Source organism: Xiphias gladius, chromosome 3 (genome assembly GCF_016859285.1).
Source record: "Xiphias gladius isolate SHS-SW01 ecotype Sanya breed wild chromosome 3, ASM1685928v1, whole genome shotgun sequence".
Taxonomy (NCBI): Eukaryota; Metazoa; Chordata; class Actinopteri; order Istiophoriformes; family Xiphiidae; genus Xiphias; species Xiphias gladius.
Genome location: NC_053402.1, coordinates 20314556 through 20338299, shown reverse-complemented (window position 1 = coordinate 20338299; position 23744 = coordinate 20314556). Strand labels below are relative to the sequence as shown.

At 45.0% G+C, this 23744-nt stretch overlaps 3 protein-coding genes and 3 non-coding genes across 7 annotated transcripts in view; 1 reads left to right on the top strand and 5 right to left on the bottom strand.

Annotated features, from left to right (window-relative positions):
• Positions 1 to 676: 676 nt before the first annotated feature.
• Positions 677 to 14468, bottom strand: LOC120805298 (plexin domain-containing protein 1-like). 2 transcript variants are annotated; one of them, XM_040155417.1, is made up of 14 exons: positions 14116 to 14468; positions 6050 to 6213; positions 5667 to 5810; positions 3167 to 3236; positions 2914 to 3036; positions 2703 to 2821; positions 2486 to 2585; positions 2264 to 2359; positions 2043 to 2124; positions 1899 to 1959; positions 1690 to 1810; positions 1509 to 1544; positions 1271 to 1428; positions 677 to 1149 (listed from the first exon to the last, which is right to left on the bottom strand). In XM_040155417.1, exons 1-14 carry the CDS (start codon positions 14192 to 14194, stop codon positions 1036 to 1038), a joined length of 1467 nt encoding a protein of 488 aa, XP_040011351.1. In that variant the 5' UTR covers positions 14195 to 14468; the 3' UTR covers positions 677 to 1035. The 2 variants fall into 2 exon arrangements, with proteins under 2 accessions (XP_040011351.1, XP_040011359.1); XM_040155425.1 differs by lacking the exon at positions 14116 to 14468 and adding an exon at positions 6764 to 7234.
• On the bottom strand, positions 3591 to 3662 carry trnac-gca. Its single transcript has one exon. It is a non-coding gene; the product is annotated as a tRNA-Cys (tRNA).
• On the bottom strand, positions 5393 to 5464 carry trnac-gca. The gene has a single exon. It is a non-coding gene; the product is annotated as a tRNA-Cys (tRNA).
• A 1762-nt stretch (positions 14469 to 16230) lies between the features above and the next one.
• On the top strand, positions 16231 to 16302 carry trnac-gca. Its single transcript has one exon. It is a non-coding gene; the product is annotated as a tRNA-Cys (tRNA).
• A 920-nt stretch (positions 16303 to 17222) lies between these two features.
• Positions 17223 to 20203, bottom strand: arl5c (ADP-ribosylation factor-like 5C). The gene is made up of 6 exons (XM_040156440.1): positions 20042 to 20203; positions 19572 to 19632; positions 19299 to 19446; positions 18691 to 18774; positions 17641 to 17792; positions 17223 to 17446 (listed from the first exon to the last, which is right to left on the bottom strand). Exons 1-6 carry the CDS (start codon positions 20085 to 20087, stop codon positions 17398 to 17400), a joined length of 540 nt encoding a protein of 179 aa, XP_040012374.1. The 5' UTR covers positions 20088 to 20203; the 3' UTR covers positions 17223 to 17397.
• A 3021-nt stretch (positions 20204 to 23224) lies between these two features.
• The window catches only part of LOC120784100 (uncharacterized protein DDB_G0271670-like), a 3176-nt gene continuing 2656 nt past the window's right edge, over positions 23225 to 23744 (bottom strand). The window contains exon 4 of the mRNA XM_040117583.1: positions 23225 to 23230. Within this exon, the coding sequence (XP_039973517.1) occupies positions 23225 to 23230 (6 nt within the window). The remainder of the gene's footprint in view (positions 23231 to 23744) is intronic.

Below are 23744 nucleotides of genomic sequence, written 5' to 3'. Positions count from 1 at the left end.
TTTTTTTTTTTCCCCCCCCGATTTTTTGTTTTATTTGAGAGAAAGATCTGATTATTGGTTCGGAGGATGAGCCAGGGCGTTTATACGTTGCACATGTTTAACCGAGACTCAAGTACATGTGAATGGTTTAAAAAAAAATGAAGCAAAACACTGTTAGTTTTGCGCAGCGGTAGGGAAATCCAGGTCAACCTTTGTGCATGTGCAGCATGTCTGTCCTCGTCCCATCTGTGCTCGCATAGCAGACCCATGCAATCATGTTTTTTGTTGCAGTTTTTTTGGGGCTTCACCAATCCAGTGATCTCAAATCGCATTTTTACACATCTGCCACGTTCACTGCATGTCCTACTTGATGTCCACGTGATACATTTGGTTAGGAGGACACCTGCCGACAAAAGGGTTGTACTGTGTCTCCATGTACGGTTCACGTATATGGCATTTTCCTGTTGCTATTTTTTTCTCTCCTGTGGCTGTAACATTTTGTGGTTTTGCACTCCTTTTATGCACGACATCAAATAATGCTGAATCTGACATAAAAAGCACAAAGCATAGGCCTTGCAAGCCGGTGTGCGGAGCAGGAACTGTGTAGCACGTTTTTTGCGAAACAAAAAGTGAAACTCAAAAAGATCAACTGCACCATCAAAAGCAGCAGGATTTGAAATTGAAGCACACCCAGGTTTTTATTTGTTTGATGTAAAAGTCGTGGCATGCATTTCACAGTTCTTTGCAGTCAAATTATATAAAGTTTTTTAAAAAAGGTGAAATGCAATCACTGTTTATTCCAACACAGACATAACATTTCAAACAAAATCATTCTATATCTAACCTATGCGTAGCTATTATCTACCCAAAATGTTGCAACAATTTCATCTTTTTGCAATGGAGCCAAAGGCCGCTAAAAAAATACTGAAAAAATCATAAAACTGAATGCAAAAGTTGAACCGGCATTGGAATGTGAATGTTTGTACAAGTGTATGTGTTTGAAAGTTGTCAGAAATCAGTTCGATGCAATTATCTTCCAAGTTTCCATTCGTGGTTTCAACATGGCCCGGCTTCGACAATGCTGTCTTTCTCATGTCCTTCTCCTTCCGCTCCTGTGTAACCAGGTCGTGTCTTCTGAAACTTCCAGGAAGGCCAGTAGTTCTTGTGTCGCTTAAAAAAAAGAAAGAAAAAACAAAAACAAAAACAAGCACAGAAAAAATTAGTTTGATTAGGATATATGTCAACAACAGCTTGTATCAAGTTGGAGGTGCAGGGCATATTTAGTGCTCACCTGGATGAGGTACAGTGGTGATGCAACAGTAGGATGGTAGTTGATGTAGAGCCCTACAAGTATCAGAGCTAGGAGTAACACAAGAGCAGCTGCTATACCGGCTATCACGCCGGTGTTGGCCAGCCTATCACCCTTGGTTGAAGAATCGGTCTTCACATCTGTATTAAAAATGAATATGCACGATTAGAAATGCCTTCAAGTAGCTTAGCTATGAAGGCTCATACCAGTATTAACTCACCATTGCCCGTCTTAAATATATGATGTTTGGTGTCATCTGAAAGAAGACAGAACAAATTTTAATATTTATACCATGTTTTTGAGCATCAAAATCTACACTTATGTTGAAATATGGCGAAATACCGCATACATTAGACTGTACTATGTATTGACACACACAAAAAAAAATAGCTCAACCTTACCGTCCCTTTCAAAGCCTTTTTGTATGGGAGTCAAAAAGGTCACATCCTCGACCTCTGGTGTGATAGAGGAACCAGTGGAGATGTCACCCCTGGTGTAATCCTCACAGGTTGCCTCTTTGCTCTGCCCACATAGAATATAATTAGATGCACGTCTAGTCTCAAAAATGGCCAATAAGCAGGCATTCATTCATGATGTCCAGCACCAGTACCTCCTCGGAACAGGCGTAGTCCAACCATTCCTGCCTGTGTCTATCCATGCCATCCGAACACCTAAAACACACGAGATGTATATATTGATAAGGCATTAAACCTGCGCTCTATTAACACCGGAGCCGACAGACTGCCTCGCTCACCTCTGGAGCACATGACACCAGCTACAACCAGAGGTTTGGTTGGATGAGAGGCAGAGCTCACAGCTGTCACGTTGCAGGCAGGCTGAACAGAGAGGAAGAGACCGGCAAGAAAAAAAAGAATGGGTGATTTAGTGTTGATGCAATGCAAATGTCTGCCGAATCATTGAAACTAATGTTTTTGCTACCTTGTCGTTGATCTAATGTGGGCGTGGATCACTTACTAGGCAGTGCAGTGAACTCAACAGCAGAGTAGCTGGTGATCTCTGTAGCGTCTATCTCAACCCTATGGTACTCGTAAATCGTCCGCCATTGGGCGTCTGTGTCAGAGACATCTCGGAGTTACAGGATGACTAAAAATTTTCCACGACTGCCCTTCAAGACTGATTACGTCTTTGGACGGAAGCACTGCGTCTAGCAGGACATGTATGCACATTATTGCTGACCTGGTGATTGAGAAGAGGGTGACGTGACCACGAAGGCGTCAGACAAACCGACCTTCACTGGATGCTCAGCTGAACTGATCACATCTAATGACAGTGGTATCTGGTAAAAAGGAAAAAAAAAAAAAAATGCACTTATGCATCACGCAATAAGAGCGTGAACTACGTGAACAGGTTTGGAAAGGCTGCAAAGAGCACAGGGTAAAGGTGAACATCTCACATCCTTGTAGCTGAACGTGATGGTTCCCGTCTTGTAAAGCGCAGCCTGAAAGGTGAAGGCGCCCTCTGACTCTTTGCCAGGGAGTCTGACTCGCTCCCACTGGACCACAAACACTTCACCTGAATTTAGAGCGGAGGTCAAACAGGAGTCAATCGAACAACGAGACAGTCTAAAAAACAATGACATGTTTAAACATCCGGTAATTCCTCACCGTTATCCAGGTATTGCACAGTGGATTCTTTGGAGTAGCTCGGGTCAAAATTAGCCATGAGAGGGGCGATGTACTGTGTTGCGGTCAGGATACGGTGAGTAATGTCCCCTGTGAAGATAAACCCTGAAAATGGCCAGATGGAAAACTGTGTAAGACATGAGCGCGACTTGTTACACTGCAAAAAACACTTCTCCGCTCTGAACATATGCTGGAAAGGTCACTTGAACATCTGTTCAAGAAAATCAAAATGTACCTCCTGTTGCTATGGTAATCTGCCTCAGGTAATGTCCATAAAAAGGAAAGTCAAACGACAGGGCAACCCTCTGCGAAAAGAGAAGGGAGAAACAGGCACAGAGAGAAGGGGGATATTTTGATGTAGATTTATATGTCATTTTCAATTGAACTAGATCCACAGTTCGCAGACTGCAGCCTCCGGTTCTGAGCTGTTCTCCTGTGGCGCTAATCAGCTCTTAAAGGAAGAGGACGAATAAAGAGCAAGTTTGCATTCTGAAACAGAGCAAACTAAATGTTGGCAATGTTCAATGCAAATAACCATGGGTGTCGCCAAATCATCCGGGACTGACAGAACTTCAGCTCTATTGCATATCACTGTTATTTGTCAGTCAAAGCCATTAATCTGAATCCTTTTTTTTTTTAAATAAATAAATCAATCAATGAGGGGGCATCCGGATTTGAACCGGAGACCTCTTGATCTGCAGTCAAATGCTCTACCACTGAGCTATACCCCCTATTACTTCACACCATTATCTATGTTATAAAAACAAAGACACAATTTGGCCACGCAGGAGCGGGTCATTGAGAATACTGGGTGTGAACTTTCCAAACCGATAATTCTGCTAAATACATGAAATCCCCAACCCCATGATTAATTCTCAAAATCCACATTATCAGTCTCAGGAACATGTCGCCAAAATCACATAGAAAAGATGAGTTTTTGCGTGGCTTCATACTGATGGGTCTGAGCACATCCTCGCTCAGCTCCATTAGAATCTTATTTTAAAGTTTTCACAAGCAGGGGGCACCAAAACTTGAACCGGAGACCTCGTGATCTGCAGTCAAATGCTCTACCACTGAGCTACACCCTCCCTTGTGAATGACATTAAAGGTAGTCTGATAGATCACTTTATGAATAAAGAGCTTTACATCTAACTCGTGAAAAAAATAAAAGACCGAAACCATTTATATATCTAGTCCTGTTTAAGACTGATCTCTCTCCTTTCGTGTTCTTACTCGCACACAGTACGTTCGGAAAGAATTCAGGCTCCCTAAGCACTTTGTTATCTGATCAAAGACATAGGAAGGATGGATTTTGCTGTAAAAGCCAAATAATAGTCCTCACAGTTTGTCTGTGCATTAGGGCAAGGATGCACTAGGTCGGACCACTTTGTTTAAAAAAAATGGCTTCGCGAACAGTCACATAAGCGCAGTAAGCGTGCAGGCTGTATGTTTTCACAAGCAGGGGGCACCCAGAGTTGAACTAGAAAACCCTTTTGGTCTGCAGTCAAATCAAGATCTCCCTGCTTGGCCTGGTAAATGACCATATAGATGATTAAAAAAAAAAAAAAAAAAAATGTATAAATGACTTATAGGCCCATTAACAAAAAGTATGAAGGCAAAAAATTCAGGATTCTCTCCTTTGATTAGTAGAGTCAGTAACCGTGTACTTGGTTTTGGTAGATGACTTTGTGTAGGAGCTGCACTTTGGCATTCTCGTCTCCACATTTTATACAAACAACAGCTTTCCACTATAGCGGATCACTTCAAACACCACAAGTACGGCCATTTTACTGCAGTTCACGGAGCAGTGGGTACCCAGAGTTGAACCAGGGACCCTACGAATAAAAAAACATAAATGTCTGACAAAGAAAATAACAAACCGGTTAAATTTATATGTTTCAGTCTCTCCTTTGACAATTTTTTGCTATTGTATAAATTTGCAAACTGCCAAATAAGAACAGAGAGAATTCCTGGCTTCTAAAACCTTTGATAACCCACATTTGGAAACATCCCACCCCACCCATGTACACTTAATGTGCTGTCAAAGGCTCTACCACTGAGCTGCACCCCCTATGAAAGCTACTGCTTCTTATTGGTGGCCTAGGCCTAAATAACAATTTGAATACAAAATATATATACAAAAAAAACAAAAGAGTAAATGTGTGTTTTTTTAAAAAAAACCTGCATTTCAAAGCAAAAATGTGCAATTATCTCCTTTGACCATTAAAGAGTGAGTAAGTGTGAACTTGTAATTGCTGCAGGGGTCCAATTACCACCTATCTCACCAAGGACATAGGAACAACAAGAAGAAGAACCCTTTGCTATGACGACAGCATGTCTGGGAACTGCTGTAGTTATTTAGAAAACTCTCAGCTCTGTCTGTACTGGGGGTGACTTGGAAACTCCTTACAACAGGCAGATGCAGAGTACAACATAGGACACCCAACATACTTTCAGAGGCAGGGGGCACCCAGATTTGAACTGGGGACCTCTTGATCTGCAGTCAAATGCTCTACCACTGAGCTATACCCCCTATGGAGATGATGTATCAGCTCCATCAGCTCCTGTAATCAATATCAAAATATTAATATCTAATTATTTTTTCTTTTTAAAAAAAATAAAAAGACATAAGAAGTGTGTGCATTGTGTGTGTGTGTGTGTGTGTGTGTGTAGCGTGCGTGTGTGTGTGTGTGTGTGTGTGTGTGTGTGTGAGTGTGAGTGTGAGTGAGACTCACCACAGCCTGTTTGTACGAATTTGACAGAATGCCATGGACTCTAACTTGGCTGTGCCGGGCGTCATTCATGTCTACCCACAGCTCCCGTGTGCGCTGGTCCTCGGGGCCAAACCTACGCCACGTGTAATATTTGCCAGAATCCTCCTTCCGCACGGAAAAACACAGGAGGATCAAGAGGTTGTAATGGTGTGGCTGTGTTCAGAGAGTGTATCATGCAGGCACCGAGAGCTCACCGGGAACATGAGTTATTCAAAATCTGCTTTACAGAAGGGGGCAGTGTTTAACTCCAACTGAAACAAATAGACCGCGTCAAAAGCCAAATGCATAATAAATGCCACAAACCCTTACAGCCACAAGAAACGCTGTTGTGGTGCAACACTCACCACTACTGTCATGTTGTTTGGCAGGGTGTCAATGGTAAGTCCTCCACCAGAGACCGCCCTGCTTATCATAGAGTGCCCCGAGGATGACCTCTGGGCTGTGAGAGGATGACTGTCACTGCCAGTTGAGTCTTCGCGCCGCTGAGAGGCAACACCGTTCCCACCGCCTGTAAGAAAAACACAATGAATACCGGGTAAGTTCTGTCATCTGGTCATTATGGGATAGGATGTTACGGGCGCTCACATCTCACCATTTTACCTTCCAAATTCTAAATCCCGGGCCAAGTTTATTCAGACTCTTAAGAAGGATGCTTACGGTTGTGGCCGAAAGCTCGGTTAGTCAGCCTACGGAGAAACTACCATTTGCGTCTGAATTTGTCAGTCTTAGCCCCGTCAGTTAAAGCCATTGTTGAACAAAGACAAAAACAATATATATATCATTTAGTGACGCTCAGGAGGAAACTTTCGAATCCTACAAACAACGTAAGCCGAATTTGGCAAGCAAACTGGGGAGGGTTGAATTTGTTTTAAAGTTTTAAGGTGTTTTAATTGATGCGATGACTTGTTTTTCTTTCAAGCCACATATTCAAAGCACAGAATAGAGTCTATGATTCAAAGCCACAACAAGTTCCTTCCAGGGGATGTTGGTTTATTTTAGCACCACACTGTGATTTTCAGCGGAGTGTTGAAAATGCGAGTCTGCTGGCGTATTCATACCGAGTCTTGGACGCAGGGCCGGGTTTAGTCACAGGCCTGCCAGAGGAGTCCCAGAGAGGAGGAAGAAATGTTTTGTGAATCGCCCCTGATCGACTTTGAAAGGTCTGTCACTGACACCCTGGTGCTGTCCGCCGCTTGCATTGTTAAAAAGAAATCAATAATGTTTCCATGCAAAAATTACAATATGACACACGTTGGGATAAATCCTAATCGGGATATGGGTGATACTGTATGTGTGCAGGTGTGTCAACTCAGCTCCAGTCATGTTGTCGATGAGTTCATCAACAATTAAACAATTAAACGACTCGGACTTGCTGAAATTAACGTCCAAAATCCAGGCAATGTGACCCTACGGGTTGCCTATCGGCTATAAATCCAGATGTTTGCTCCCCCGGAACAACAGCTGCCGAAACGGCCCCGCTGTGCTCTGTTAAAGCACCGAAAGCGGGGCTTTGGGATCGAGCGACCCCACCGAGCCACAGAATGTATATGTATATAAAAAAAATGGCAGTCTGTTCCAGTTTCCGTTTTATACCAGCGGCGCTGAAGGAAGCCTGGGTCTGCAACTGGATGTTCGGCAGGTGAACACACCTCTACGGTTCTGCTATAAGTTTTTTTTTTTTTTTTTTTTTTTTTTTTTTTTGTGTGGCTTTTTAGTTGCATTACGGGACACGGCGCTGACGTCACGAGCACACTATATAAACCCCGGAACAGCGCCGTATCCCACGCGGGGTGTCATGGCTAACCCTAAGTTAGGTCGCTCTCCTGTACGCAACGTTTGCTGTTTCTGGCTTTCAGCAAACTACAGGAGATTTTTTTTTTTGTTTTGTTTTTTGTTTTTTTGTTTTCTAAATCTGGCGCCGGGAACGTTTAAGAAACAAACAAACAAATCAAAAAAAAAAAAAAAAAAAGCCAAGAGAGTCACTCCGTCACGTTCAGTGTCCCGACAGAAACGCCGTGATTGTCCTGCCGTGGTCAGCCTGGCTGCCGCGAAGAGTCTGTCTCTGCCCCTCCGGTGTCTTCGCCCCGGGATGTCTCAGCAACTGTGCAGATTAAAACTGAGCAGGGCGACTCTGTCAGATCTCCAGTGGTCCGGTTAGGAAGCCCGAGCTCAAACACCTGTTAATCTCCGAGTTGAAAAGTTGTTTTTTTGTTTTTTTCCATGTCTCCATTCCGCTCGCCTGCTTCTCCAGGTCGTGCTAACGCTAGCCGTCCGGCCTGCCCTCAGGAGTCAGGGCAGGGGGGGGGGGGACCCACCAGAGTCAGACCCGGACCACAGCAGTTGCCTGAACACTAAGCTTTACACGCTGATCACGAGGTGGTGAACGCTGGGCACACGGGACGGCCGGTTCGACGTTTTTGTTTAGTCCGCGTCTAATGCGAGGCCTGTGCTCGGAAAGCGGGCGCCCTCGGGAGCGCGACACGCGAAAACAAAAAAAAAACCACGTACTCGATTTTGATCGGTTCCATGTTCCCGGAGGGTTTTTCGCCGGCTCTGCCTTCCACAACCGGCCCAGATAAATTGTACCGACGCCCCAACGTGGTCGGATTGAGGCGAAAAGAAACGTGTTCTCGGACACACGGAGCACACGGCAGTTTCGCCGTATATCCCCGGTGCAGGCGCCCAGAAATCAGCCGTAACTCCACGGGCGGAAAGGCTCGTCTGGTCTGGATCAGTGACAGAAAGTTGGCAGAGAATTAATTAGCAAGTATTTTGACTGTTAATTTAGTGTCTCAGTCAAGAGTTTTGATTTTTTTAAGCAAAAATTCACAGGCAGCAGCTTCTCAACTACGTATATGTGCTCGTTCCCCCAGTTTTCCGTGATCGTGAACTCAGCTTTTTGAGGTTTTTGAGTGTTGTTCAGAAAGAGAGCAAACAATGAAGGCCTTGAAGCTAGATCTTGAGACGGACTCCCCCTACAAGACCAGACCACATGCTAGAAGACCCCTTGGGACTTGATATTTTATTTTCAGTGGTTCAGATTTATAATAAAATTAAAGTTCATCAAATTATGTTGACTCAAATGATCCGGGGTTAAACCTGGGACCTTTAGGCCTCCTGCACAGTTGCCTGCTATTCTGATACTGAACAGGCTGTGGCTCGGTTGGGTATTTGTCCTTTGTCTTTTGTCTTTTATCGCTGATGCTCGGGAGGTGGGTACCGATGATGTTCCCGGCGGTTTTAATCACCCGCTGCAGAGCCCCCCACCCCCCCTGTCCTGGGCCGTGCACCACGTCCAGTGACAGTTTTTGCAATGTCTCCACTTGGGATGCTTTCTGTCGCTCCTCTGTAAATGCAAACGAGGACCTAGCACAGGAATTTAGCCGCCTTCAGTTTTCTTGAGAAGTGAAGTGGTGTCTGAGCTTCCTTGACCGGGGTGGACATGCCAGGTTCTCCCTGATGTTGATTTCCCAGGAACCTGAAACTGTTAGACTGGACACTGAGAAACTTTTTAGGTACCTGTGACAGTGATGTGTTAAAAACCAAAGTCAGTAATGACATCAGCTAGATGATCGGCACATGTTTTTAGCGCACGGCCAGGGATGTTATCAGGCCCGGCAGCTTTACCCCGTATTCAGTCTCAGCGGGATTCTTCTCACATCCGCTGTGGACGCTGACATTGGCAGGTCCTCTGGAGGCGGAGTACCACTCACAGCTGACTCTTTGTTGAGGAGAGACGAGCAAAAAAAAAAAAAGTACTGAGCTCATCTGGCAGCGTGGCCTCACACATGGTGGGGGTGCTCCTGCTTTTGTAGCCTGTGACGTTCTGGATTCGCCCTGCCGCATATCCTCTGTGTTGTTGGTGTTGCGACCTCTCTCCATACTTTGCTGATGCCGCTTCGATGCCGGCTCTCAGTCTCGTTCTGGCGGTGTACTATGCTTCCTTGTTAGCTGACCGAAAGGAAGGGGTTTTTTTTTTCTTCTATTTTTTTTTTTGGCTCTGCATGCAGCCTTCACCTCTCCATTCATCCAGGCTTTCTGCTTGGGGACTGAATTTACTGTCTTTGCGATCACCACAGAATCAACACATTTACCTATGTACGACGTCACTGGTCCTCGAGATTGATGTGGCTCTGCCGGGTGGAAGCATCTCTGAGCATGTGCCAGTCTGCGCGCTCGAGAACGGTCCTCCAGAGCTGCCGCATCCGTCCACACGGCAACTCGCAGTTTCCCCCAGTGGTTTTGAAGCTTTTAAAAATCAAACCCCCATTATAACACAAGGTGTCCACTTCATTGGTCTCGAAATGAACTTAATTTTGTCTGACCAGAACTAGGGTTTTTAAAGAAACACTTTAACATCGGCCATTTCACCCCCGGTGCAAGCCTCATGGACAGCGGAGGGCTTTCTTGCACACGTTCCTGTGGAAATGAACAGACTGGAACTTAATCCTTCCTTCCTGCAGTTTTGCAGCTTGCTCATTGTTCAACAGAGAGTGGTTGAGGCAGCGAGCCTCGGCTCAGTGCAGAGCATTTGTCTTAACAACAAAAACAAACAAACTGGGTAATCGACAATAAAAAAAAAAATTTCAGAATCTTAAATCTGACATACTGGCTTTGGCTACTTTTCCTTGAACCTCTAAACAGGCCTCTGTGTGTGCCAGTACGCGCCGCAGCTCCCATTACACCAGTCGAGTATTAGTTGGACGTTGGTTTGACGCCTGCATTTCTGTCCTGAGCGTGGGAGGGAAGCGCAGGCCTGTTGGTCCCTCAACTTTCGTCCTGTTCCAAACCCCCAGAGCTCAGACTGTGTGGGACATTGGCTGGTGAGGCCTGTTTTAAACATCACTGCGGATTCACGCAATTATAATACTGATGTCTTCCACAGCCGTCGAGACTACAATGTGTCCTTTAACAAGTTTCTGAGGTGTCAACTCGAATGTCTTGACCTCATACCGAGTTTATTGTATTCTCCCATGGGTGTTTCTCTCCACCCTTTGATTACATTAAGTTGTGTGTAAGTGCAGTAATAGCAGCTCATGTATTAAAACTAGTTGTGTGGCTGTCGAACAGCGGCTCCGCCCTGTTAAGGCATCCATGAGGTAAGAGGAGAAACCATGTGCAATGAGTTGTTGATGTCCGCAGTGCAGCGGATAAACACATTCTGGTTTGTTCGATGCTGGGAGGGGTGCAGAGGTTGAATGTGACGTGGACGCTCATAGTATATATCCAGGTCGCCGCTGCTCCAGCCAGCAGTATTGAAGTCACTGCCAGGTACCCAAAACAGCGATACCGTCTCAGCCGTCCGGGATAAACTGACTGATACGAATTATTCACTGGCTCGCACGTACTCCGAGCTCTGCTCCCACTGCCGAGTATCTTATTCATACAAAACAGTACAGTTAAGTATAATGAGAAAAATATGCCAGTTTGAAAACCCACACTTTCAAACTTACGTTTGACCGAGTGCACACTACCGTTCTGATATTCTCGGTAACATCCGAACTGTCGGTTGATTTTCAGAGTGGAAAACACCCATAAACGTCGACATCGCTGGTATCCTTATTGTAAAAAGTGAACATTTGAACCTACTGAATGCATTAGTGGAAGAAGCATTCAGGTTTTTTTTTTTGTTTTTTTTACTTAAGTAAAAGTACCAATACATTCATGTCAAAGAAACGTCCTGCATTCAAAATCTTAATCGAAAATAAAAGTACCCACGCTGTAGGCTCATGCAGTACGCACTCATTTAATAGCGCTTGTCTTATTGTTTCAGAAATTCATATGTATTTGATTTAATAACCCCCACAAGAAATCCAGCGGGAGAAGATTGCAGCATAGTACCGGCGTGATTAATCAACGTCAAGATGGACCTGGATTTTATTTTTTTTGACAGTCTGCTCTTCTTTCTGGCAAAAGAACATGGCGGTGCCTCGGTTAGAAGACCGTGCCTTAACCTAGGTTATGGACCCTCTCACTGTTCGTTTCGGGCGCCGCAGCCAAGATTTAGCTCCCTCACCGTGCCAAAATATAATGGTGCTGGCGAGATAAAGGTCTTTGCTTAAACCGTCCCTTAGGTAAGGACACAGATGAGGTTTTTGCCAAATTCAATAAGCATTTAAGACAAGTTGTTTCAAGCTGTCAAAGTTTTGGTTTTTGTTTGCCTTTTGTTTTTTTTGTTTTTTTTAAAAAAACAATGAGAGCAGCACTGAGGCAAAGGAAGACAAGTATAAGTCTCAGTCAGGTTAAACAAGGACCACTTTTTATTTTTTTTTTCAGACAAAGGCAATGAAAGGCCTCTACCCACTCTACCCCTAGGAGCTACCAAACCACGACACTTAGCTGTCTTTTTCTGTGAGCGGTCAGCCCCGAGCGGTCTGAGAGGACACACCCTTCCCGAGCAGCGGCTGGAGGAGTTGGCATGCACCCCTCAACATCTCCCACAGTAAAAATGCATAGTTCCTTTCAAGGAGCGTGGCTGAAATGATGCGGATGCGCGATTCCCCGGTTCCTTTCCTGCGAATAAGTTTCTGCCCAGATAATTAAGCCACTCTGGCCTTGAAGTTGAAAGAGTTATTTATAGTTATTTATATAAAGAAATGGGCATGCTCCGAACTCTCCCACCTTGATTACTGAGGAGGCTGATAAGGCGCTGCGGCTCTTAGTATGTATTTTGGCCAGCAACTGAGCTGCTGACGTACTACGGCAACAGCGTTAATAAATAACACTCAGGAACTCTTAAAAATGACAAATACAATTGGTAACAACTGAAGAGGGTGCAAAAAAAAAAAAAAAGTTACATTTCACATTAAAACTATAAAGACGAGAGACATTTAAATTTCGGTCAAATCTTGTTAAGAAAACAAGAGTGCACTGATTTCCCTCCGATAAGGTGAAACCAAATCCCTGCATGGAAGACACAAAGAGGTTATTTCTGCTTTTCTTCGTCTGATAAGAGGAATGAATGAAGGAGTCAGAGTCAAGGCCAAAACCATTTCCCGTACAAATCCTCTTCCAAATTACAACATAATTTGGAAAAATTAGTTGCTCAGCTGTTGGCAGATAACTGTTTTTGTTCTCGCCACTTTATTTTTCCTAAAGCACAAGTTTGTTTTGCGACGGCAAGTCGAATTGGACATGACTTTTATGAAGCAAGAGAGTCCATCTGGGCTCCGCGGACAATAATATCCAATCTATGATTTGATCTTACAAAACAATCTTTGTTTCTTATTCGTCCAGCTCCAACATTTCTGGATCTGTTTGTTAAGCAAACTTCTCACCAGGACCAGAGACAAGAGGCCAAACGCTCATGTCGTTGTCGGGTACACACAATTCATCTTCAACCCGGGGGAGGGGGGGGGGCTCTTGTGTTTTTACAGTCTGGTTCAGATGGTGTAGATGGCTCTCTCAGGACCAGACATTTTTAAAAACCACACAGTATATAATGCTGAGTGACAAGGCAGATAAGGAGAGGAGGATATGCTCGGTCAACGCTCACAGCAGACGCCCTGTTTTGCAAGCACATATCTGCGTTCCTCAGTGGACGGTACTGATGCTTTTTCATCTGCAACACATTCCCCCTGTGCAGACACGCGCAGACTCCTGAACTCGCGAGGAGGACTGGGTGATTTCACTTTTTTGATGCTGGAGAACCAGAAATTGCATTTTTCATATAATAGCTCATAAACCAACTAATGTGAAATGGGGGGGCGGGTTAAGTACTGGTTTCCATCTTAATACTGTGCCTGCCTTATCCCAGGAAACTGTTTCAGGTCACGAAACACTGGTGGGGTGAATGGGGAGGCGGGCGAGGAGTCAAGCTCCTCAGAACTAGAAATTCATGTAAACAAATCTCCCTCATGGATGGATGCAGGCTCAGATGCCTCGCTCCTCGCTCCAGGAGGGATGCCAGAGGAGAAACGAAAGTCCCAATCTAATTTTAAGCCCGAGACAGGCCGGTTGCGGGTTGTTGTTTGGGCTCAGACACATGCTTGTGGAACAGGGTATTTTTATTATGCACTTGACTGTAAACTAGGTCACCGACTTTTGGCCGCGGCGTGCCCGTTTGCTGCTCCGCAAAGCTTCCTGCTCAACTTCTGCGGTTTACTGCAGGTTAGAATAGCTACAAGGGCAAAACGCGGTTATCAACATAACTGCATGGCTGTGGCGGCCAATTAAGAAAAAACCCGTTTGCGCGCAGAGTTTAATTGCTCGCGCTTCAAAGCGTTCAGTCGGAGTACAAACACCACAGAGGACGCAAAGCGGAGAAGCTGCTCCACCCGCTGTGGGCTCAAGCGTGGGACTCGGAAGACCAGGCAGGGGCGGCGGGGGGGGGGCACAGGTGCTGGCGAGCACAGGCGGCGTCGGAGAGACGCAAGCGACGGAAGACGGAGGGAGAACGCGCGCGGCTCACCTGTTTGTCGTTGAACCCAAACCTCGGCCAGCTCTGTGTGGGACAGACAGAGGAAGAGCATCACCAGACTGAGCCACATGTTGGGCGGCAAAAGATTTAAAAAAAATAGAATAAAATAAAATGACTAATAAAAAACAGCGTTGGCTTCGCCTCTCTCTGCTTCTTCCTCTTTTCCTCTGTGTCGAAAATGTTTTCCTCCCACCGCACCCGTCCCTCTCCTCGTCTCGTCCTCCCTCTGGATCTCGCTCTCCTCACACACACCACCCTGCTTATAACTACACCCTCGCTCTCCTCCTCGGCGCTGTCCGTCCGTTGCCATGGTGATGACGAGAGGCTCGGGGATCAGCTGCTGGGGCTTCGGAGCAGGGAGGAGAAAGTCCATCGTCCATGAGTTGTCCTCTGGAAGTAAGCGATGCATTTCTGGGGGTTTTTTTTGGAGATGACTCCGAAACGCACCATCACTCGGTCCCAAACGGGACCGTCCAGCCGGGGTTTCACTCGACGGCAGCAGGGTGGCGCCCCCTACTGTCCGAACCCTGCTGCAAGGACGGTGGGAAATCTCGACGTCTGAGATTAGCCGTGCCTTAAATCAGTGCAAGTTATCATGTTACAGCACTGTAGAACAGAACAGTCCCAGATGCAGTTTATTTTCCAGCACTTGTGTAAAATAAATAAATAATTAAAATATGTGGGTTTTTTTAATGGCATGTAAAAACGACAAAAACCAAACTTTGCAAGAACTGTGTGTCGCCTATTATCTTATAACAGACCTATGTTCCTATTTTCTGAAAGTGAATACGTTTTACTTACTGAGCATAAAGTCGGCATCACTCTCCAAGAGGACGAATCCAGCTGAAAGCCATTATTATGCACAGCAGTCGCAGAGGAAAACCCAGAGGGGTTTAGATAAGTTTTCGGTGTAAGTGGTGGTGGGGGGGGGGGGCAGTTTTTGAGCAATCTTAGACGAATTAAGCGGGCGTCTTGGTCTGGTCAGAGAGGTTGCTGTGTGTCTGAGGCTGACAAATACAATTTTGGATCAACAGCAGACCACAGTCACAGCAGCCAGAGTTTAAACGAAAACTTCCAACGCGCCAGAATTGCACAAGGGTCATGTATCCAACCGTGAAACATTAATATTTAATCAAGATTGTCTCGATGCAGAAGACTGCCAACTTCCCTGGACCTTGGCTCTGTAGGAGGGTGTGGCACACATCTATTCTTCTAGCAATTTTTTATTTTTTATTTTTTATTTTTTGCACTGTGGCACATGCAACTTCTTTAGCATGTGTCATGTGTGTATATAATTGATATGTTACAAGGAGAACATCTTTGTTTGGTTCACTCATCAGACTATACACAATGTAAACTGATCACTCCTTGTACCTATGGCTGTTTACAAGTCCGGTGGCTTTCAGGAATGAAGCCAAACTTCCTTTCTGTGTTTTACATTCCTGATGTGCATTAGCTCGAAAGTCTTCACGGAGCACATTTTTCGAGGACTTCAGCGCCGAGCTTGTCCTTTTGACCGACTGGCGAGGTAAACAAACCGGGAAGTCGCCCGTGGTCGGGAAACAAATGATTCAGCGCGTCGAAACGGCTGGAATCCCGGGCGCCGTTGTACTGAATCCGCGCTGCCTACGCGACGCTGAACGCAACAGGGCGCCTTTCACTCGGGTTTCGGGTTCAAGAATCAGCGGGGACTCGACGTTTCCGCTCGGCTGCGTTTCACCGTTGATTCGGTTTTTATCTTGCTCAAAGGGCAACGCAGTTCGGCGGCGTCACAAACCGCATCCTTCCAAAATAACGATAGTAAAGCTGAACCAGCACCTCCCCGAAACACCTTCAACCACAGCTGACCGCATTAGCGTTAGCCGGGCGTAGCTAATGAACTGACACCTGGGTGTGCGTTGGCTGCCGCCGCGTACAGGGCTCGTTTTTTCCTCCCTCGTGGCGAAAGGGATGCGTTGTGTGTTAGACAGACTGTTACTTACGGCGACTGTCGGAAAAAAAAACAAACCGTACTTAGCTAAAACTACATACAACGGGTAAAGTGAGCGGAGCAAATCCTTGTTATTAGCATTAAATACTGTTGTTGCCCAGGTTATAAAAGCATGAGGGGGTATAGCTCAGTGGTAGAGCATTTGACTGCAGATCAAGAGGTCTCCGGTTCAAATCCGGATGCCCCCTAGCTTTTTTTTTTTTTTTTTAGGTGCTTTTGCTTTCATGAAGTCTACTAGCTGCTAGAACACTTCCGCGTGGATTTAGGCTCCGTTGTTCAAATCAACAAACACAAAATTGAATTAACTGTACCTATAGTGTCAAAAACAAAACGAAACAAAAAAACTACATGATTTCTTCTGCAGTGCTGCTAGAACCAGCTGCTGTGACTAAAAGTGTTGGCACCTTCTGGTATAAACCACCCTTCAGTAGCAGGCTGCAAATAACATTACAGCTGCAGGACACACAACACATCCACCACATATATAGCAATAATAATATTTATTTTAAAAAATGTACAAAAATACAACACATACATTTCAAATACAACAGATAATCATTAGCAGCTTGCTCATTTTCCTGTTCAGGAAATTGCTGTAATGCACAAAAAAACGTTCAACCTTTGTTGTTGTTTTTTTTTCAAAATAAATTACTTAACATTTTTCGGTTTAACAGAACAGTCCCGTTGTTCTTTGGCACGAAGCATAATTTCATTCATCAGGTTCAGACGTGTATCCCAACACTGCAGGATTCCTGAGAAAGGGGAGGCCACAGGAGCGACATTGCGAGCTTATAGTTTGTTCTTCTTCAGTTACCGTATTGTCTTCCATAGAGGTTTAATGCTGGGCAGCTACTAACCCACTTTTTGATTCAAAAGCTGTTTTCTAACTAGTGAGGTACATAGTATGGAGGTAGCTCAGGCATATGAAGATAGATTAATAAAATGTAAAAAAAAAACTACCAAGCAGTTCTTGAGGAGTAAAAAAAAAAGAAATCAAGACCCAGGGTCCTGATATTTGGCTGGTGTCCGTTCACCTACCCTAAAAATCACCCAGGTTTCTCTGTTGCTCATCCACCGAGGCCCCCCCGCCGCCGCCCTTTCAGGTAGGACATACTGCACTGTGGGTGTGGCAACTCAGGCTCTGTCACAGATGCCATGTTCACGGGGGACTTTCCCCTTAAACACTGTAATGGATCCCGACATTGTGGCCCTGTTCAGCATCTTTGAGGTTTGGCTCAGTTTCAGGAAAATTGATCCGCTGGGGGGGGGGGCGTGGCGGCGTCTTAGTTTGGTACAACCCGCGACCTCATCCAGTCCAGACTGGCAGGTAGACTAAAGGGAGGGGGAGGGGGGAGAGCAGTTCCTTTTAGAGCTGAGACGATGTCGAATACAGTGGTAATTCTAGCAGAGGTTGATGTTTTGTGGAGCTGTTTTGCTGTTGGCTGTGTTAGTCATTTTAAGGACTGACTCATGCACAATGATACACGTGCACAGAAAGAGAGAGTGTGAGGGCGTGCTGGACTCACCCCTCTCCCGTCAGGGCGCAGCAGGCTTGGACATGCCACGAGTGTGTGGTGATGGAGTCGAGTGTGAGGCACTGGGAGATCTCTGCCGCCGTCATCGAGCCCTTCACGTCCTGTTTGTTGGCCAGAATGAGAATGGCGGCGCTCTGCAGGTCCTGCGTCGAAATAAGAGAAGACGGGTCACTGCAACGTTTGCTGCTTCCTGTTTAATTTTGCATCTGCGGAGCTGAGATATTTCCATCAGCAAACTGCACCCGCGCCGACTTTGAGAAGGAAAGAACAGCTACGTCAGCGGAATATCTAAACACATGTCCACACACTGACTCACTAGGCCTCAGCTGAAACTTCCTCATCGCGCTGTGTCATGGGTTAGTGAGCTATGGCGCAATAAGCCACTGACGCAGGCCGTTTCACAGAACAGCAAAAAGGTTTCAGGTCTAGGCAGAATTCAAACTGAAACTTTATTATAACCCTCCTCGTGTGTGATTTACCAGCAGTTTAATGTAGTTGCAAGCATATAAAGGAACATTTTTAAGTATTCATCAATGTACAGTATTATAACTTCACCTTAAGTCCCCCTTACTAGCATTCATAATCAGTATATGAGGATTTAATAAATGGTTTGTACCACACTACCATGTAGTTGTAAGGAGATACAGGTGTTTGTTAATGTAGTAAATAGTAAAACACAGTTGTGATAATACAAAATACCAGAAATTATAATCACTGACAAACACTAAACATGAATAAAAATGACCTTATAGCTGCTTACAACTACATTATATTGTGATATAAACTTATATTAAATGTTTGTAGACTGCTCATAAATACTAAAAGTCTTAAAGTCAAATGTTACCCATAACTTTTCCTATGAAGACATATTTTACATAATTACAACTGTGATGTTTTACACTGTCGTTTATTAGAAGCTGTGTGTGTCTGCTTCTAACCACATTGTAATGTGTCATAAAGCGTCCATTAGGTGTTTACATGTGACGCCACTCGGGGCCACCTCGATGCAACGCTGGAGGATATTTGGGATCCGTACCGTACCTCATGCGCGAGCATCCGGTGCAGCTCTTCTTTGGTCAGAGTCAGGCGTTCCCGGTCGGTGCTGTCCACAACCAGGATGACGATCTGGAAAAGCGCGACAGGTAGGTGAGGCGATCGCTGGCGGACGGTTCACGGGTACCTCGCGTTATCGGTGGCCGTGTTGTCAGCGGTTGGTGACTGATAGAGGGGAAGCTGCGGGCCCGTGGCGATTATGTCATGTGTACGCGTGTAACAGTGCCAAGCAGCAGGATTGGACAATAGAAGGGGCAGAGGAGGATTACAAGAAGCCGTTGTAGGTTAATGGTGCAACTGGTCAACAAACATCTACAGTGCTTTCTGTTTCTGTTTTTACGCCTGAATATCAAATTGTCAACGGCCATTTATATGTACTGAATTTTTTAAATGATCAACGTTCTTGTTTAAAGCTTGAAAATGGAGGATTTTCTTTTCTTTTTTTTTTGATCGGGGTGTGTGGAGGGGTAAAAGGATCAAGAAAATCCAACCTAAAAATGTTCAGGCTGTACACCTTGGATAAGAGCACGGGCTAAGTCTCTGGTGCTGAACGTGCGGCGCTGAGAGAGGAGCCGGGTGCAGTGAGGGATCCTTACCTCTGTGTTGCAGTAGTACGAGTACCAGCTGGCTCGAAGGTTCTCCTGCCCTCCGACATCCCACGCCAAGAAGCGCGTGTTCCGTACGGTGACCTCCTCAACGTTGCTGCCAATGGTCGGTGACGTGTGGACGGCTTCCTTTGTCACACTGTACAAGTGTGTGTGTGTGTGTGTGTGTGGGAGAAGAGGACAAACATTTTTTTCATGAGATAGAAAACATGGGCGCAGGCACCAGGCAGCAGTCCTTTACAAAGCAGGCGGGAAACCACTTACAGCTGGTAGAGGATGGTCGTCTTCCCGGCGTTGTCCAAACCCACAATGATGACTTTGTGCTCTGCAGGGAAGATTCGAAAGTTTGTCGGTACTCCCAGGTGAGCACAGTCTCATTTTGAGTCGCAGAATTAAGTTTAAATGCCTCACGGGGCACACGGATAAGATAGAGACAGGGGGGGCCAGCCGCTAGAGCTACAGTGAAGTTATTACATCAGTCAGAATAAAAGGAAATGTCTTTTGTTAAAGTGATTTAAAAAAAAGCAGAATCTGTGAGGGGCAACAGGAAAGCAGTCAATATTTCTGTTGATCTAGTGTGAATTCACATGTTGTCCCATTTAGGATATTCATGCTGGTTGAAAGCACCTATCAACGAGCAGAAAGCTGAAGAAACCAAATCAAATTCTAAAAGAGAAAAAAATCAGAGGCAGAATGAAGCTGAGAAACTTGTGTGAAATAGAAGCGAGTTTTACCTCTGTCCCCGAACACAGCCATCATCTTGGTCAGCAGGAATCCCATGTCCAGCAACAGGTATGTGTGTGTGTGTGTGTGTGGAGGTGCGTGATAAATGAGGTACTGATCCAGCCAAACGCTCCCGCTGGAGGCAAACCTCGGCGCCTGGTCACGGGCGAATGTCGGCTGAACCCCGCTCCTCCGTCTAATACCGGGCGTCTGCGCAGCGCCGGTGGGCGGCGCCTCAGCGGAGTCTTCGGGTACTTTTCTTGCCGAGCGAGTCCCGGACAAAGGGCACGGTAACGCCGCGTTCAGGCGCGCCTGGGACATATCGGGACTCGAGCAGACGAGGGGCCCGTCGAGGTGGGAAACGCACGGCTTGTGTCTTGTGCTTGCATCTGTAGCATAATTGTTTGTTTGTTTGTTTGTTTGTTTGTTTGTTTGTTTGTTTGTTTAATTGGTTTTCCATAAATGATGGATTTCCACCCGTTTATTCTATTGTTACGTGCAGGTCCGTCCTACGTGTTTTTCCAAATGGGGGGAAAAAAGAAAAGAAAAACAAACAAAAATAACTGCACGGATAAACACAGACCTGAACTGCAAAGTTCACTGAGTACTTCAAAAGCAATTGGTGACACAGACACAAACACACACACACACACACACACAGACACACACACTTCCAGTCCATATATGGAGGGGGGAATTGAAACAGAGAGCAAAAGCTGGGTATTGGAGGGAATCTCCTGGAGTTTCCAGTTGAACAGTCCAGATATGTCCGGGTTTTTTCAAAGTACTTACCCTCTCAGTAATAATGATGATAATAACAACAATAATGACCTCGCTGCATGTTTACGACCCCTTAACCGACACAATGGAGAGGTTTTAGCTCCAGCCCGTAAGATTCAAGATGGCAAAGGTCAAGAGATTGAACCTAATATTCAGAGAAAATGTATTCAGTCATTTTCCCTTTACATCCTCAGTGGTTTGCTGACTCCGCTTTGCCATGCTTAAGATTTTGATTTCATCCGCCCTAGGTGCTCTGCTGGGGGTCTTTTCTCCATGCTAGACTCCTTTCCCAGCCCCACAGCGTTACAGCTCATCCAACCAGGAGTCTCAGTCCATTTCACATCAGATTTCCTAGTTTAGTTATTAACGTTGAGCGCGTTAGACATGGGGTATAACTCTGTGTGTGTTGTTGTCATTTCGTTTTTACTTTAGAAACCTTTTATCCGAAACTACTGCGAAGCTACCACAAAACAAAAACGCCGCTGGCTGTATAAAGGATCCAGACATCTGCAAACTTATCTCTGCATCAGCAAATGTATTGTTTACATTTTTGGTCACAGAGACTTTTGTCAGAACCTGATCTTTTTTTCATCACTTCAAATATCTCCAGCTGTTGTAATTATGTACAATTTTACTGACATTTCCAGGTTTTGCAGTCATGTTTTTGGCCTGTGAAGTACTGTGTAACCACACTTGTACTTTACTTGTATTTCAGTTCTATGCTACTGTGTACTTCTGCTCCGCCAACAGGGGACTATTGTACTTTTTCCCACTATATATATATTTAACACCAACTTAACAGTTACTAGCCACTTCACAGATTAAGATTTTATTTACAAAATATATGATCAGCCTCTAAAATACTAGTATAATATATAGATTATAGATCAGTATAATGGATTGTTGTGGACTTAACTGCCCAATAGTTTATTAAGTAGTTTAAATTAGCTCCAGGTTCAACAATAATATGCTGCTTACATGTTAATGCATCTGGAATAATAACCCAATAATGTAATGTATGTAACAATATAACACCCTGATGGGTGATTCTGCCATATGAGTACTTTTGATACTTTAAGTACATTTTGTTGACTATACTTCTGTACTCTTATGTCAAATTTTTTAACGTAAGACTTCTGTTACAGACTATATTTACAATTTATTGAAGGACGTAAGCATTTCTTCTGACCGTATGGAAATGATGTAGTTCCATAAACTCAGTTTCCGGTTCTTTGATATTACCGTAACCCAGGCCATGTCTGCCGCAGCCTTTGTTGCACAACTCTCCGATGAAAGGCTCACGTTTGAGATTCCGACTCTGTCACAATTGTGCCGTTTCCTCCAGTGCAGATGATCAGCAAGCTGCAGGTGGTGAGGTGATGCACAAGGTTTGAAATAAAAACCACATCCTGGAATCAGCTGTGCTTGAACCTCAGTCTTTTACTTTTGATATTTCCTCCTCGAATTAAAGACCTGAGCAAATGTGCTTCGTCTTTAGAGGCGTATTTTGGAGTTAATAAGCCCTAGTTAACGCAAAGGAAGAAACAAAGGTGATACAGGTCCTGCTGTGTTTTTCTCTGAGAAGTTCTATTCATCTGCATTTAATTGGAAATCCACAGGCGGCGTGTTGTTAGGTGTTAGATTATATTAGACACAACATGAGTACGAAGTCATCTTTTGTTGTGTCCTCCTCAAAATAGTGGAAGAAGGAAGAAAAAGGAAGAAAGCAAAGCTTACGCCACTGTATTCTATGATTTCTCCTGAACTATAATCTCTTTGTACGTCCTGGGCGACATAAAAGGCAACACCACTGATAAATATCACATGTGTACACGTGCACATACAGGTTTTGCATCTTTGATAATCACACCCTGTAAATTCAATGACACAAATGGCATTTTCTGGTTAAATTTTTAATTAAAATACGAATTTATCCACAGATTAAAAATGAAAGGCAGAAAAAGCAAAATGTAGCTACAATCAGGCACCAATGATACATGTTATCTCATATTTTTAACAATTGCGATAACGCAACAATAACATTATTTACTGATCATTATTTAATATTTATTTATTCAACTGAAGACGGGCGGGCCGAAGCAGCCCACCGAAGACATTCATGGATTCTCCATTATAGATAACTGAGTAAAGACCAAAGCTGATCCTACCCCCTCCCCCACCCCGCTTGATACTCCTCTCGCTACCTCACAAAAATTGAAGATTTAAAGGAAAAAAAAAAAAAAAAAATTGCAAATGTCCACAGGGAAAAAACAAAAAAAACCAAAAAAAAAAACAACACTAATTCAGTCAGAAATCAAGAGTAAGAAGAGAGTGGCATTTAATATCAGACAAGCTAGCTGTTTGGGTGGAAGTTGGGAGTGATCAACCACACACAAGTACTTTTTATATAACCATTAGCCCTGAAAAACAGATGACGAAGCTGGTGCAAAGAAAACAAGATGAGCGACGTGCGGGAGCGACGGCACGGGCTACACTGCAGAGTAGCCGCGAGACACAGACAGACACAGATATGGTATGAAAACGAGTGTAACAAGAGTTAAGACATCCCACCGTGGCAGTGGTGGACATGGCTTGGCGAGACAATCCGGCACTTGTGATTGGAGTTTTCTTGAATTAAGGGTGTTTTTCGGGGTGGGAGCGACTAATCGTCTGCTGCTGCTGCTGCTGCTGCTGCTGCTGCTGCTGCTGCTGCTGCTGCTGCTGCTGCTGCTGCTGCTGCTGCTGCTGCTGCTGCTGCTGCTGCTGCTGCTGCTGCTGCTGCTGCTGCTGCTGCTGCTGCTGCTGCTGCTGCTGCTGCTGCTGCTGCTGCTGCTGCTGCTGCTGCTGCTGCTGCTGCTGCTGCTGCTGCTGCTGCTGCTGCTGCTGCTGCTGCTGCTGCTGCTGCTGCTGCTGCTGCTGCTGCTGCTGCTGCTG